Source organism: Benincasa hispida, chromosome 2 (assembly GCF_009727055.1).
Source record: "Benincasa hispida cultivar B227 chromosome 2, ASM972705v1, whole genome shotgun sequence".
In the NCBI taxonomy this organism is placed as follows: Eukaryota; Viridiplantae; Streptophyta; class Magnoliopsida; order Cucurbitales; family Cucurbitaceae; genus Benincasa; species Benincasa hispida.
In genome coordinates this window covers 56,323,468-56,340,196 of record NC_052350.1, presented here as the reverse complement: position 1 = coordinate 56,340,196, position 16,729 = coordinate 56,323,468, and the positions used below count along the sequence as shown (strand labels likewise).

At 28.7% G+C, this 16,729-nt stretch overlaps 1 protein-coding gene across 1 annotated transcript; it reads left to right on the top strand.

The window, feature by feature from the left end:
- The first annotated feature begins 2,178 nt into the window (after positions 1 to 2,178).
- On the top strand, positions 2,179 to 12,610 carry LOC120071817 (bidirectional sugar transporter SWEET16-like). The gene is made up of 6 exons (XM_039024204.1): positions 2,179 to 2,365; positions 2,459 to 2,495; positions 5,460 to 5,670; positions 9,203 to 9,364; positions 9,905 to 10,024; positions 12,139 to 12,610. Exons 1-6 carry the CDS (start codon positions 2,329 to 2,331, stop codon positions 12,457 to 12,459), a joined length of 888 nt encoding a protein of 295 aa, XP_038880132.1. The 5' UTR covers positions 2,179 to 2,328; the 3' UTR covers positions 12,460 to 12,610.
- The last annotated feature ends 4,119 nt before the right edge of the window (positions 12,611 to 16,729 follow it).

The following is a 16,729-nucleotide window of genomic DNA, read 5'->3' as shown; positions in this document are numbered from 1 at the left end:
GGGGTGGAGCATGCTTGGCATGGTTATATAGACAACTATGCAAAGCAACAAAGACCTTGAGGTCGAGAGAATGCTGGGCCTCTATACATACTTTGCAACTATGGGCTTGGACCGATTTTCAATAATGGCTCACAGCTACATCATGTTATAGATGCTCGGTTAGTTTGACGAGCCTATGGTTCTCGGTATGTTTTTTTTAATTCAATTTAATTTTTATATCACTGATCTAGTTATTTAAATTCTAAATTATTCAATTTAAAATTTAGGTGGAGAGAACAATTGTGTGACTAGACAGCCACACATGTAGTCAACCAGTATAGAATACATGTTTGATCTGCTTCAACCTGAACAGGTACATTACACTAACCTAATGTTATTTTTATTCACATTTTATTGTATTTGTCTATTAATATTCTCTATATATAATATTTTGTATTTCAGGTTATTTGGGAGCCATACAAAAATTATGTTGCATACTTTGCCTAATTTTTGTTAGAAATGGTCAAAACATATGACGGACGATGATCCTCTCATATGTTTTCACATTTGTGAGTGACATCTTCCTGACAGGGTGATGAGACAATTCGATTTTCAGTTGGAATGTCCCATTGCCTATGTAATACTGAACCGTACTGCATGATATTGACCTAAGGACTGGAGATTGGTCCGAAAAAGTTGCACATTTGGTAGTGCAGATGCTACTATCGTGCAAGGTTTATATGCACAGTGTGGGGTTTTCTCTTGAACAGTTTTGACACAGATGTTCACTCTAGAATATATTCATTGGTATAATAATATCACAAGCGCTACGTCACTCGTCCGAGAGCAGCTATGGATCATTCTGGTAAATGAATGAATATTATCTAATTTTTTTAATTTAAATTTATTTTAAATATTGTCTAATTGTTTTATAATTCATAGAGATCGAACGACAGTAGACTCCGTGAGGTTCGAATGATCCGAACCAGGTTCTTGCTATATGTAATGACAACCAAAGCTAATATGGGAAAAATTCATTATATGTACGATATACCTATTGTTCCTCCACCAGCTCCTAGACGTAGAGGGCCTGTTCGAGAAGAGGATGAGTTTGATGAGGTTGCACATAATGTGGAAGAGTTGTCCCCTATGACGCAGACGTAGAGTCAAACTGATTATGTTAGTCCGATGATGATGATGCCAGCATTTGGTTCAGGACATTATGACCCAGAGGCTGGTCCTTCGTCTTCATACGTGTATGGACATGGTCGGGGTCGTGGAGAGCATAATGAATATTTATATTATGAAGCGCCTGCAGAGGTACCAGAGCAACATCAAGAAGAACCCGAGCAACCTCAAGTTCGAAGTCGACGACGACAACGACAACTAGCTCGAAATCGACGACGTCCGCCTTGTGGGACACATTGATTTTTGTAATTATTTTTATATAAATGAGATATTTAATTTACATTTTTTTTTTATGAGTTATTTTTTTTTTTAATTTATTCTTTTTAGAGTTTAAATAAAATAATAAAATATTTTTAGAATTTTTTTTTATAAAATGGAAAATTAAAAAAAAATAAGAAAGAATTAGAAAGAAGAAGGTAGAATATGTAATAATTAAAAAGGAAAAAAAAAAAAAGAAATTTGTATGGTATTCTCGCTCTCGAATTTGATAGGGAAGTTCAATGACAAAAAGAAAGAGATTCATTAACTAGTTATTTAGTCAGATTTGCTGAGATGACAGAATCCGTAAAAATTATTCAAAAAATTTTGGAAGGAATTCCAGGGGGACCTTATGAAAATTTAGAAATACGATATTTTGATAGAGGAAGGTCTCTGGAATGATAATTAAACAGACTCAATAATAATGTTAGGAAGGACAAGGTCGAGGGTTCAAAGTTCTACAAATGAAAGGAAGGTCGAAGGTTCAAAATTCGACCTATCTAGGTTGAATTTTCAACCATCGACTGATTTAAAAAAAAAACAACAACAATATTTTTACAAATAGTTTAAAAACAACAATATTTTCTTAAATAGTTTATAAAAGGACAATATCCTTTTAATTGGCTCCAATAACACAAAATTGTAAATTGAAAAAAGAAATTAAAACAAACACGTGCCTCCATTGTAGTGGAGGTCCCTGTTTTCGAGAATCTATAAAAACCAAAATTCAATTTCCATTTTCTTTTCAATTTTCGTACCCTTTTCAACACTCAGCCACAAAAATAAACCTCACACACACACTTTCTCTCTCCCTCCTCCTCCTCTATCCTCCTCCCTTCTCTCTTCAATAATTTAATTCCTCCGCCTGCCGCCACCGTCGCCGCTTCAATCCCGGCAAAAGTCATGGCTGCTAGTCTGAGCTTTGTTATGGGTATCATTGGTCAGTTTCCTTTTCTCTTTCTCGCTCCTTTTTTAGTACTTTTTCCCTTTCTTTTTGGGATCTTGATGGGGGGTTTGGTGTGTTTGGACGCAGGGAATGTGATTTCAATTCTGGTTTTTGCATCTCCCATGTGAGTTTCAATGTTTTTTTTTAATTCCAAAAGTTTTCATTTTCAGTAAATTTGCTTGTTCCACATAGTTGAATGAACTCTACCATATCTTTTTGACCTAAAGTTGGTTTAGTTCATATGACATAATATCTATTAGGTTTTAATACTACTTTAGTCTTTATACTTTTGATTTTTTTTTGTTTATGTTGGTATTTTTCTTTTAAAATGTTCATTTTGGTCTCTATACTTTCGATTTTAGTCTATTTTGGTTCCTATACTTTAACAATATTTCACTTTGATTCTTGTACTTTCATTTTGGTCCTTAAACTTTAAAAAAAGTGACTGTTTTTATCCTTTAAAAGAGAAAATAAAGGGATCAAAATGACAATTTTTTTAAAGTGTAAGAACCAAAATAAACCAAAGTTAATAGTACCAGGACTAAAATGAATATTCTTAAAGTATAGAGACCAAATTAACCAAAGTTGAAAGTATAGAAACTAAAATGAACAATTCAAAAGTATAAGAACCAAAATAAACTAAGATTAAAATTATAGGGGCTAAGGTAGTATTTAAACATATCTATTATTAAACTAAAAATATATGGTTCAAATCCTCTCACTTCTATTATATTTAAAAGTATATATATTCTTGACTAAAATATTAAAAATTTGAATCATATCGAAAATGTTATTGTACTAAAAGAAAAATTAATTTTAAATTTCTAGAGTCATGTGTGGTCTTTGAAGTGAAAAAGAGGTTGTATAAAATTCCGAGCTTGTTGATTTCATATATTTTAAAGAGCAATACTTACATACATCTCTCCCTCATCATTCACATAAAAAAATCATACAAATTATGATTTGACAATTTGATAGGATGTACTAAGTTTTTTTTTTTAGTATAATAAGTTAGAGGGAGGGATTCGAATCTCTAAATTCTTTCTTTTTCTTTTTCTTTTTTCTTTTTTTTTAGAATTTTGACCTTTTAATTAGAGATGTATGTTTTATAGCGGTTGAGTTATATGTTTTTTAAAGTTTGTATTGTGGTTTTAGTATAATTTAACTTTTCTTCCTCGTTTTTTTGGTGCTTTTAATGACAATTTTCAAAAGTTTGTTAGGCTATAAAGTAAAATTACGTTACGGTACAGATAAATGTGAGGTTGTTCATAAATGGGCATTAATTACTATTTTATTTTTATTTTTATTTTGTTTTATTCATTTACTTTATTTTATTTGAAAGAGGCTATTTTTATTTTGGAAGACTTTCCCACTTTCTAATGTTTGGCTGAAAAAAATAAAACCCCTTTTTTTCTCCACAAAAAATAAAACTCTTTATAATAACCTTTTCATTCGATTTGTTTTAGGGGACCGTTTGGTGGTGATGTTTGAAAATGATTTTTGTTTCCATGTATAGATTTCATCTTTTTTTTAAAAAAAAATTATTTAATTTTTATATTAAATATAAATCATATATCCTATTAAGTTTGATGGGGATTTAAATCTTTGACATATTGATTCATAATATAATCTCTTAATCAATTAAATTATGTTAAGATTGATATATTTATTTTTGTTAAAATAAAAATAAGGACAAAATACATTCTTCGTCCTGAGATTTGGAGTTAGTGTCTATTTGATCTCTAAAGTTTTAAAATAAACTTTTAGTTCCTGAAATTTGAAGAAAGATTCTAAATGGTCCTTGAATTGATTATAAACCGTTAGTTGACTAATGAAGACATTATGTGGCTGTTATCAATTTGCTAACTTGGCATATTATATTGGTTTTATATTAGTTATTGATGATTGGGCATGTGACGGATAATTTTTTTCTCTCTTATTCTCTCCCTCCCGATCTTTTCCTACCTTCCTCCGGGAAACTTTGCCGACAATGACATATGCATTCACGATCACTAATAACTAATATAAAATCAATAAAATATGCCAAATCAGCAAATTAGTAGCTGCCACCTAATATTTTTGTTAGTCAACTAACAGTCTAATAAATTCAAGGATCATTTAACACCTTTCTTTAAATTTTTGGGACTGAAAGTTCCTATTTTAAAATTTCAGTGACCAAATAGACATCAGATCCAAATCTCAAGGACCAAAAATTTATTTTGCCTTAAAAACAATATCTACTTCAAGGTAAATAAAGAAAATTTTCCTTTTTAAAAAATCTATCATTTGAAATCTAAATTTCCTCTACAAATAATCGTGTTATACATTTGGTTTCCATCAAGTATCTCCTCTTCATTTTCTTCTTAGTTTTTATGGAAGTTTTGTGTAACATATTATTTAGAATTAGGTTTTTATTTCTAATAAAAGTGATTAGCTTTTATTTTAAAGTTTTCTGATGGTAAATATAAATATTATGAGTTTATATGTTCTCTTACTATAAAAATTTAAACTAACCTATCAAAAACTCAATTTTAAAAGTAAAAAAAAAAAAAAAAAAAAGCAGAAAGAAATTAAACTAAGAGATAAAAAATTCATCCACACTGGTTTCAAACTAGTTTGAATAAAAGTTGTTATTACAAAAGCTAAAATAGAATATGTTAGTCTTGGACAAAAATATTGAAATAAAAATGTTAAAAAAACTATTTTAAATTTTTTTTAAGAAAAAAAATAATTTTAGTTCTTTAAACTTTCATGAAAGTAATAATTCGTCAACTTAAACATTTGGTTTTATATGATTATTCCATATATTATAACCAATTTAGCTCTTTGAACTTTAGTAATGTAACAATCTAATTCCAACATAAAAATGTTATCAAGATTAGATGCAATATAGACTTTGCATTTTATGAAAACATTAAGTATTCTAATTAAATTTGATCGATATTATTATGGAAGAAGAATCTACATGAAATATTAATATTAATCTTCTTACTAAAAGACATTAAATGGTTAGCAAATTAAAAAAAAAAAAAAATTGTGAAAGGGAAGTAAGGGAGATACTAATTTAGTGTGTTTGGGATATGAAAAGAAAAACATTTATAGGAATAGTGAAGAAGAAATCAACAGAGAATTACAAAGGGATACCATATGTGACAACATTATTGAGCACAAGCTTGTGGACATTTTATGGGATTTTGAAACCTGATGGGCTACTTGTTACCACTGTTAATGGTGCTGGTGTTGTCTTTCAACTCTCTTATGTCACTCTCTTTATCATCTTTGCTCCCAAACACAATAAGGTATTTCCTTTCTCTCTCATTATAATCTTCTTTTCATGCTTTTTAAACCTTATTATACTCACTTTCATCCTCAATCTTTAACACCTTTTTTTTTAATATAATCATAGCTATGTTTCGTAATCATTTTATTTTTAAAAATTAAGTATACGGACACTACCTACACCTCCAAAGTTGTTTTTATTTTTGGAATTTGACTATGAATTCAACAATTGTACTAGATGAAATAGACTTAATTTTCAAACAAAAAAAAAGAAAACAAAAAACTAAACGGTTACCAAGCGGGGCCTTAGTTTTTGTTTTTGTCTTTGAAAATTAAGTTTATAAATAGTACTTTTATCCTCCAAATTTCTTTCTTTGTTATCTAATTTTTACCAATGGTTTAAAAAACCAAGCCAAGCTAAAAAAATAGGTTTTAAAAACTTGTTTTTGTTTTCTTTTTTTTTTTTTTTTTTGTAAGAAATGGAGAGGAAATTGGTTTAATTTTCAAAAACAAAAAATAAAAACGAAATAATTACCAAACGTGGTCTAAACAATTAGTTTTCTCGACTAATTATAGTCCAGAGTCTAGTCTTTAGAGAGTGTTTGAGGGAGTAGAGTTATTAATAAATTCACTCTTCTTTGACCGAAAGAGTTGTTAAACCCACTATGAGCTAACTCACGACTTATTAACATCATTTTCATGATTTATTAACTTTTAATATAGTGAATTCTACACTTAAACAAATAGCCCCAACTACTCCCAAATATTTGTGTTGTTTTTTTTTTTTTTTTTTCAATACCTTTCAATTTATCTCTGAGTGATGCAATAAATTTACATGTACTATGTCAAAAAAATATATAGTTAAAGAGAAGAAAACTCAAAACTTCTAACATTTCTTAGAAGGTTAGCGAATGATTCATAGATTGTTATGTAAAATTATCATTAGGCGAACTTGACCATTACTAGGTAAGAAACTAAACTGAAACATTTTATAAATTATTGAGACAAAATTCAAACTAAATGAAATTAAAAATTTTCATTCTAAAATTCATAAATTGTATCATTTTATTAATATTGAAGTTTATTTTTTTTTTTTGGGTGATGCAAGGGCTTAACTGAAAAAACATTAATGCATAGAACTTTTTTCAAAAAAGGAAATACATTGAAAAAAAAGATTAGGGGACCACATGGAAAAACTAAATAAATAAAAAAATAAATATTATGGATTAAAATTAATTTTCAAAAAAAGGAAAAAAAACATTAATATTCGAAGATTCCATTTCTCATCCAATCAAATTATTTAATGTATTGATCAACAATTTTCATGTAATGTAAACTAAAATTTTCATAAGTATTTTTTTTCCTATTTTATTGAGTACAATTTGTCGACATTTTTATGTTTGAAGGAAAAAAAAATGCTTAATTTTACAATATGATGGCTCTCTTATAATTTTTTTTTATGGAATAAATAGAAAATAGACTATGAATTGTATGATATAGTTTTTTTTTTTTTTGTTAGTTCAAATATAAAATAGTATTTCTATTATTATAATTTTGTAATTCTCTTCATAAAATCCTAAAGTGAATCTAGCTTAAAATATGTACCTTATGAGGTTCAAATTCTCACGAACTAAAAAAATTCCTTTATAAATAAACAATATGAATAAAGTTAAATTGTTAATTAGGAAAGTCATTCACTGCCAAACACTTTTTTTCTTTTTCTTTTTTTCTAGAATAACCACACACTTGTCGTGATTATATTTCATAATACTTTAACTAACGTATTAAATAGTAATAAATGCGAATTGGTTATCGTGTGAGATTATCCATGTTTAATCTAAATGTGAAATTAGTTCTAAAATTCAATGATTTCTAATATTTTTCTGAACTAGTAATTGATGTGATCTTCTTCGTTAAACATCAACGATTCAATTTCTATCTTTATAATTATGGTACTAAAAAGAATTTTTTTCGTTTATCTTACCTTATCGTAAATATATTTGATGACATCTTTTTAAACCTTAATTTTTTAAGTTCATCAATTTTGACTTTAAACAAACATAAATATTATAATTTTAACTATCGATTTAATTTTTTGTTAATTTACCTTCTAATATTAACAAAAAAAATGTAATAATCTTCGTAAACTCGTTAATTTCAATAAAATAAAGTCTTAACCAAAATAAGTTTGATCGATGCAAAAATTAACCATTAAAAACATACCTCTAATGTTGTTTTTCTTTCTCTCTCTTTTTTAATTAATTTCATATGTTTTAAATTTATTAAACGCATATATACAAACAATTTTTAACGATACTTGGAGCAAAAACTTATTAAGGATTAAAAGTTGCAACACTTTTATAAGTTTAGGGTCAAAATCGATGCAATTGAAAGTTTGGAAATTGATACATTCGTACATATTTTAAGTAAAAAATGATCTTTTTCTTATTTTCTTTTGATTAAATTACAAATTTAGTCTTTAAATTTTAAGTATTTGTCTATTTACTATGAAAAATTGGAAATATTTAATACATCTCTAAACTTTTAATTTAATACTTATTAAACCCTTGAACTGCATTTAATTATGACTGATCTTATAGATCTACTGATCCACACCTCGTATCTTTCTCCAAAAGAAATGTCTCTTATAGAACTTTTATAAGTTTTTTTTTTTTACATAAAATTTTAAATTTTAAATTTTGTATTTAATAGATTTATAAATTCTATGAAATTTAATAATAAAAATATTTGCCGATCCAAATTGACACAAATCTCAACATTAGGTACTAGATTCGTAAGTATGAAAAAAGAGAACCTCCATATCATTATCTTGTTTATTCCAATTGAATTTTCAATTTTGTAAGTAGTAGATCTGTTTGATTACCTATCTGATTTTTAATTTTTTTAAAAAAATTAAATTTATAAATATTATTTTCACTTATTTTTAAAAAAAGATATTTCAAAATTCAAACTAAAAATTTAAAACTAAAAAAATAGTTTTAAAAACGTATTTTTTTTTGGAAATATTTCTTTTGGAGACGTGAAAACTAAAACATTTGTTCAAAAAGAAAAAAAGAAAAAGAAAAAGAAAACAAGCCTACTCTTAAAAATAAAAGACCAAAATAAATTGTTATCAAATGTAGCTTTAAATATTTTAGTTAGTGCCAATATATATAAAGTTTTAAGACTAAAATTAACATTTTGAAGGTTTAAGAATTAAAATGAATAGACTAAAAAATACTAGATACAAGTTGTCAAAGAGAATTTAACTCAAAACGGTAATATGTAAAGTTCAAAGACCAATTATCGATATGTGAAAGTAAAAGAATACAAAAAATTAAATAAAGAAAAATAGTTTGGTGCATTTTAGATTGTATCAATCTTTTGTAAAACATATCCAATTGTCCAATCACAATTCGATGCATAATAACAGATGTAGCTTTGCACTCAAATATTACTCCAAATTAAATAATTTCTTGAGGACTTAAGCCTATAATTTAATTACCATATTCATATAGGCTAGTTGAAGCTGAATTTTGGGAATTATTTCAGGTGTCAACAATGAAACTGGTTGGTTTATTCAATATTGTGTTCTATGGAAGTGTAATTGGTGCAACTCTTTTGGCCATGCATGGAAGTTTGAGGCTCACCTTTGTTGGAATTATTTGTGCTGCTATAACCATTGGCATGTATGCTTCCCCTCTAGCTGTCATGGTAACTATCCTCAACCTTTAGTTTATTCCAATTACTTTTCGATGTCGGTACAAATATCGAATAGAAAATAAAATTTGTCATAAGCCTTTTTTTTAATACTTATGAATAGAGTTAAATATAGTTTTGATCACTTTATTCATATTGCTCATTTAATCTTTACAGTTCTAAATTTTTCAGTTTAGCAATCATTTGATTTTAAGAAATTTAGATTTAGACGTTAATGGTTAATTATAAGTTAGAAATTAATGAAAAAACGATATGGTGTTCTATTATCTATTAATTAACATCCAAATATAATTAATAGTTCACGAAATAGAGATTACAAAATGAATATAGTACATGCCCATTTTCAGTACCAAGGATATGAATCTAAATTGACCCAAACTCAAGAGAGATTCCAAGGAATTAAATCTACTAAACTTTAGACATCGGAATATTACAATTGAAATACTTTCGTTTTCATAATTAATGGTTGAAGATGTGTATATATGTTTATTCAAATATATATTCTTAATTATTATTTTGTTATGGTTGAAACAGGAAAATGTGATAAGGACTAAGAGCGTGGAGTATATGCCATTTTTTCTCTCGTTCTTCCTTTTCCTAAATGCCGGTATTTGGTCTGTCTATGCTATTCTCGTCAAGGACATCTACATTGCGGTAATGTCATACTTTCACCCATTCTTTTTTTAATTTTTAAAAAAATATATGTTTAAATTTCTTTTGATATTTGAATTCTCTGATTTGATTTCTATTTTGGTTCGTACAATTTTTAAAATATTCATTTTGCTACTTGAATTTTTAAAGTATCTATTTTTTAAGAAAAAAGAAAATATATATTGCAATTTAGAACTTTAAATGATTATTTTGATTCTTGTCTTGTTTTGAGCAAATGAATAAGATACCTTTTGGAACTTTAAACAACTACTTTGATTCTTATCTTGTTTTGAACAAATGTAAGATACCTTTCTTAGTACTTAATAATTTGTTACTATGACATGTGTTAGAGAGCTCCATAGGTTAGCCAAGAAAATTATTGGGTGGGTGAACAATAAGAAGAAAATAGTAGAAAGAATCAAAATCATCTACCTAAGGCTAAATAAAATAAAGACACTACCACAGAGAACAAAAAAGCCTTGTAAATTAATAAGTGGATAATTGGTATGAAAATAGTGAAGATTTCTTTTTTATTTTTTTTAAATAGAAAATAGTGAAGTAGAAAAAACACTTGTACAGTTATAATTTAGATTAGGTTAAGTCGTAAATTTTGTTCTTATACTTTGAAAAAGATTACAATATATAGGATAAGCTTCATAAATCATAGGGACCATCTATGAAAAGTTTTAGAGTTGAACAACCAAAGTTAGAAGTAAAATGGTTATCGTTTTAAGTTTAAGGGTTAAAATAAAGGGAGAGTTGCAATGATAACAATCAAGTAAAAAAATATTTGTGGATATAGCACAATGCAAAAGAAATTCTAAATATAGCAAAATTTATTTTTGGCTCTCAAGTCTATCAATGATAGACCATATTATTAATAACAGTCAATCAACGATAGAATCTATCACTGATATGTTTGCTATATTTATAATTCTTTTAAAATGTTGCTATGCACTTAGGCCTTGTTTATTATCCTATTTAAGATTTAGGTGCAATCGTAATTGGACTGCATTATAAAGTAATTGAAATGTAATAGTAAATGAATTAGCTTTGGTTGTATTACCACTTTTGATTGTATTTACCAACTTGTGTCATCGTTAATATAAAAGTATATGTTTTACCATAATACCCTTAAAATTTTTAAAAATTTAATACCCAAACCAAGGATTTAAAAAAAAGAAATAGTAATTATTTTAAATTTCATTAATCTAATTCACATTTTAATTTAATTGTAGATTTATTTTTTTAAAAAAATGATATATATATATATACTATTTTAAAAAAATAATAATTATCTCGATGTGCAATCTTAAACCACAACTAGAAATACCTGGCGTGTTTGGTTTTCACAAAGTGAGATCAAGTTTGAGAGAGAGTAAGAGCGACATGGACAGCAAGAGAGGAATTTATTGATGAGATCACATATCTGGAACTCAAATTCGAGTTTGGAAGCCCAAAAAATAACAATAATATCGCTTTGCAATCTTAAACCAAAGTGAGAAGTACCTAGCATGTGTGGTTTTGGTCACATGACAAGAGTTGGAGAAAGAGCAAGAGCGAGATTGAGATTAAGCATGAGAGAAAGCAAAAAATTGTAGAAAAAAAATGAGGGATTCATGAAAAGGGAGAGAAAAATGTGCATCTAAGTTTGATATTTCTGAAAGTTTTTGGTCTTCAAAAGAAAGAGTGGTGTGTTTCTACTCAAATCGAAGTGTACATATTGAGGGAAGGCAAGAGCAAAGTACGTCAAAATCCAAGTGGGTCTCATGTAGTTCGTCCATTGTAACAGATTGACACCTCATGTGGGAGCAATCGAATTGCGAATTGCAAGAATAGGGGTAATGTTAAAACGTAGGTCCCACCAATGCTTAACATTTACATGATTGGGTAAACTGCCACAAAAGTAATCAAGTGGGTTTCACTTCCATGATTTAGATTGCAAGAATAGAAAACACAACTTCAATTATTAGCCTTAAAAGCACTATGCAATTACCCTAAAACAAATACTTCAAAAGTCTAAAGAACAAAGTGAAATAAATAAACAAAATTTAAAGGTTGGAAATTTAATTAGATAAAAGTAAGGTACTAAGATGAAAATTTTTTATTTTGTTTAGGTGCCAAATGGAATAGGGTTTGTATTGGGGTCGGCCCAACTGATTATATACGGAATATACAAGAAGAAGTCAAAGTCAACAAAATCAACGGAGATGATGGAGGAAGAGGGATCAGCTCATCTGGTAGAGATGGGAATGAACGATGGTGATGATCATCAGAAAAACAGAGGCATAATCAAAGGGCTGAGCCTCCCAAAGCCAACCTTAGATAGGCAATACAGTGTCCAAAATATTTTGAGGTCACTTTCTTATGGTCCATATGACTTCCATTCTACTGGACCCCTAGATGAAGATGATGAAGTGGAAAGTGAGAAATTTTGATTTTTTTTTTTAAGGGAAGAAGTCAAGATATAACTTTTGTTTTTTTGGGTATATGTAATGAGTATAATTACCAAACTTATATGTACCTACTACTTGTATTAACAGCTTATTTGGTAATCTATGTTAGTGTAAGGTTTTTTTGTCTTGAAAATTTTACTTAGATTAACGTGATGAATACTCGTTCGTCTCTTGATCACGGATTAAATGCCTTTATTGGTAAGATTTATCCTTAAAAGAGATGGTTTAGAATATGGCTTAAATGCATGATTGAGGTAGTTTTTCAGATTGATTTAAAAGCCGTTAGGTCTAAGGTCTTGTGTGTTAAATGAGATTCGATCGAGGTATTGGTTTCTTAATTTGAAAAAGATTTAATTGTGTTTGGGAGAGACAATAAAAGATTGGAATTTCTTAACTTGGAATAATTGCATGTTTGTTTTTGACATTCAAGTTAATTGATTTATAAATCTAAGGAGGATATCAACTTCTCATGACACTTTTCTCATTTATATTCTTGTTTGCATTAATTTATTGTTAATTTTAGTTAAATCTCTCAATCTATGTTCATGACTAAAATTTATGTTAGTTTTAGGGCTTCAATCAAATCAAGTATTTTGATGATAACAAACTCGGATTTTTTGTACTAACATTTTCAATATTTTAGAATCACTATCTTGTAGAGCTCGGAAAGACGATTTCAACGCAATTTGAATCGCTTAAATTGGAGTTCAAACGAGAAAGTTATAAGCAAAAGAAGATTGGAGAGGAAATCCAACGTGACAGTGACATGTGGCATCTTGCTGACGTGGCATACAAACGGTCAATATTGCTGGCGTGACGGATGACATGGCACTCCAATCGGTCACTTTTTGCTGACGTGGTACATGATGTGGCAGTGACATGGCGACCATGGACGAATGAAATAATGACAAGTGGCGGTCACCCAGCTTCACGCGCGGACGCACTCGTGCACTGCATGTGCCTACAGTTTCTTCACAGAATATAGCACGTGACACTCAATCCTCTCCCTCGTGTGCGTGGTACTCATTTCATCCGGCTATTTTTTATTTTCATTCTTATTTTCCTTTAATTTTCTGATCTAATTTTCTCAAAATTCTCACCAAATTTCAGCCTTTTCAAATTTGATTTCCTTCCTAAATTTTCATCCTTCAAATCCTTTTTATTCTCCAAATCTCAATAATTCCAATCTTTCAAAATTCATCTCTTAATTACAAATCCTTTCCTTTTCTATTTTTATTCAATCTCCACCCTTCATTTGCAATCATATCCAATGACCAAAATTTATCCCCCTCGCCTATAAATTCGACTTGATTTTACTCTTCATTCACACACCAAAAGCTATCGAGGCTTAAGCTCTCAATTCTCTCTAATCTCAAATTCTTGTCCTCCTTGCTCCTAAATTGGCCTAGAGTTATTTTTGTGAGTTTTTTTTGAGTGCTCAACTTATATATTTAGCCTTCGAGAGGTAATATTGTGAGGGTTTCTTTTAATTTTTGGGAATTGTATTAAGGTGTGGGTACACCTTGGGTTGTGAGAAAAAAAAATTGGTTCGGTTTGGTCCTCACCTGCAAAAGGATCACTTAGTGAAATAGGAGTCTTGGAGAGTGGAGTAGGCAATTTGCCAGACCACTATAATTCTCGGTGTTTTCTCTTCCTCTCTCTCTTTTATTTCTGGTTTTTAATTTTTTGCAGTTATTTTTTAACCTTTCCTAATTGCATGATTTAATTTTCAGTGTGTTATTTAAATTTATCCTTGATTAAATTGTCTTTAAATTTGAAGTTATCATAACGTGCATGATTTAAGTTTTGTCTTGCATAAATTTTCTTTAATCAAATTAGTGGGTTAACTTTATTGAGCTTTGTTTGAAGATAAAATTATTTTTTAAAAATTGGTAGTCAACCATATTCACCCTCTCTAGTGTTCCTTTAGATCCTACAATTGGTATCAGAGCGGGTAACGCGGTTTTCTTATTTCAAAAAGGTTTTATAATTTTTTTTCTTGATTTTACATCTGTTTTTATAATCTTATTAAATCTGAAAATTTTCTAATTTTTGCAAAAAGTTTGAAAAGTTGAGTTTTAAAAGCCGCTTTCATTATAATTTTTTTTTTGAAAATTAGTTATTAAAACCATTATTTTTTTTTCTACTTCTTAATCTTTGAAATCTTTTTTATTAAAATCTAAATTTTGGAAAAATATCTCTTTATAAAAATCTTTTTAAAAAAATTATTATATTCTCTTCATTTTTCGAAAAACTTAATTGTTCGAGCTTATGGCAACTATTGGAATAAATGGGTATGGTGAACGTCAATCTACCACTAAGCCACCTTTGTTTGACGGAAATAATTATGAATGGTGGAAAACTAGGATGAGAATTTATTTAATTTCTATTGGCTATAATCTATGGGAAATTGTTTCTAATGGTCCTTTAATTCCTACTAAGATAGTTGATAGTAAAGATATTCCTAAGGAAGAAAAAGAGTTTAATGATGAAGATAAAAAAGAAGTTTTCTATTAATGCTAAAGCCATGAACTGTTTTGTGCTTTATGTCCGGATGAGTTTAATCGAGTCTCTACATGTAATTCTGCTAAAGAAATTTGGGATACGCTTGAAGTAAGTCATGAAGGAACTAATCAAGTTAAAGAGTCAAAGATTAGCATGTTAGATCATAATTATGAATTGTTTAAAATGGATGTAAATGAAACTATATCTGAAATGTTTACTAGGTTCACTAATATTGTTAATGCTTTGAAGGGATTAGGAAAATCTTATACCACCTCTGAAAATGTGAGAAAAATTCTTAGATCATTGCCTAAGAGTTGGGAAGCTAAGATGACGGCGATCCAAGAAGCAAAAGACCTCTCAAAACTTTCACTGTTGGATCTCTCATGACACATGAGATAATCATGAAGGCCAATGTGGAAGAAGATGTCAAAAAGAACAAGAGCCTAGCATTAAAGTCCACTCAAGTTCAAGAGGACTCTGAAACTGAAGCTGAACTAAATGAACTGAAGCTGAACTAAATGATGAGGAGTTCGCTTACTTGATCAAGAAGTTCAAAAAGCATTTTAGGAAAAGGAACTTCTCAAAGAAAGTCAACAATCAAGAAGGCAAAGGAGAAAAGAGCAACAGAGATACAATCATCTGTTATGAATGCAAAAAGCCCGGACACGTGAAGTGGGACTGCCCTCAAAGAAAAGCCATTTCAAAGAAGAACAAGAAGGCCATGAAAGCTACTTGGGACGAAAGCGATGAAAGCGAATCTGAAAGCGAGGAAGAAATAGCAAATCTGTGCTTTATGGCTTTTGGAGACGACGACGACGACGACGATGAAGTAAGTCCTGAAAACCTTACTTTTGATGAGTTCATTGATGCATATAATAAAGTTAAAATTAAATTTAAAAAACCAAGTTGCAAATATATGTCTTTTAGGAAGAAAAATGCTAAATTAGCTCTTGAAAATAATGATTTATTAATTGAGCTAGATAATCTAAAAGAGAAAAATGAGACATTAGGAAAAGATCTAGATTTATCTAAATCAAATTTGCATGCTTTAAAAGAAGAGTATAAATTATTAGAAAATAAAAATGAAGATATTTTAACTACTCTTTTAAAGATATCATGATGAGTAAGCAACAATACATATTTGATAAAAGTGGCTTAGGTTATAAACCTCACAAAAAACAAAAGAAATTTACAAACTACTTTGTCAAAGAAGGTTTTATTATTTGTCATACATGTGGAAAATATGGTCATAAAGCTTGTGTATGCAATTTAAGAAAAATCAATATTATGAATGAAAAGAGATGGATTCCTAAATTTTTGTTAGCTAACCCCCAAGGACCCAAACAAATTTGGGTACCTAAGGTTACATCTTGAGAATTAATTCTCTCAAGTATGTTTGAGATCCATAAAGAATAAGTGGTACTTGGACAGTGGATGCTCAAAACATATGACTGGAGACCACACAAAATTCACATACCTAGAAAAAAAAGATGGAGGATACGTTATCTTCGGTGACAATAAAAAGGGTAAGATTGTTGGCAAAGGTAATATTAGTAATGGTTCGAATTTTCTTATTGAAAATATTTTGTTGGTTGATGGTTTAAAATATGATTTATTAAGTATTAGTCAATTATGTGATAAAGGATATAGAGTAATTTTTAGTGATAAAAATTGTACTATAGAAAATGCATGTGTTGGAAAACTTCTGTTTGTAGAAAATAGAGATAAAAATATTTATACTATTAAT

Coding starts and splice junctions, on each gene's coding strand:
- LOC120071817 (XM_039024204.1), top strand. CDS start 2,329: ATGGCTGCTAGTCTGAGCTTTGTTATGGGTATCATTG. Junction 5,671..9,202: donor TTGCTCCCAAACACAATAAG/GTATTTCCTTTC, acceptor GAATTATTTCAG/GTGTCAACAATGAAACTGGT. Junction 10,025..12,138: donor TCAAGGACATCTACATTGCG/GTAATGTCATAC, acceptor TATTTTGTTTAG/GTGCCAAATGGAATAGGGTT.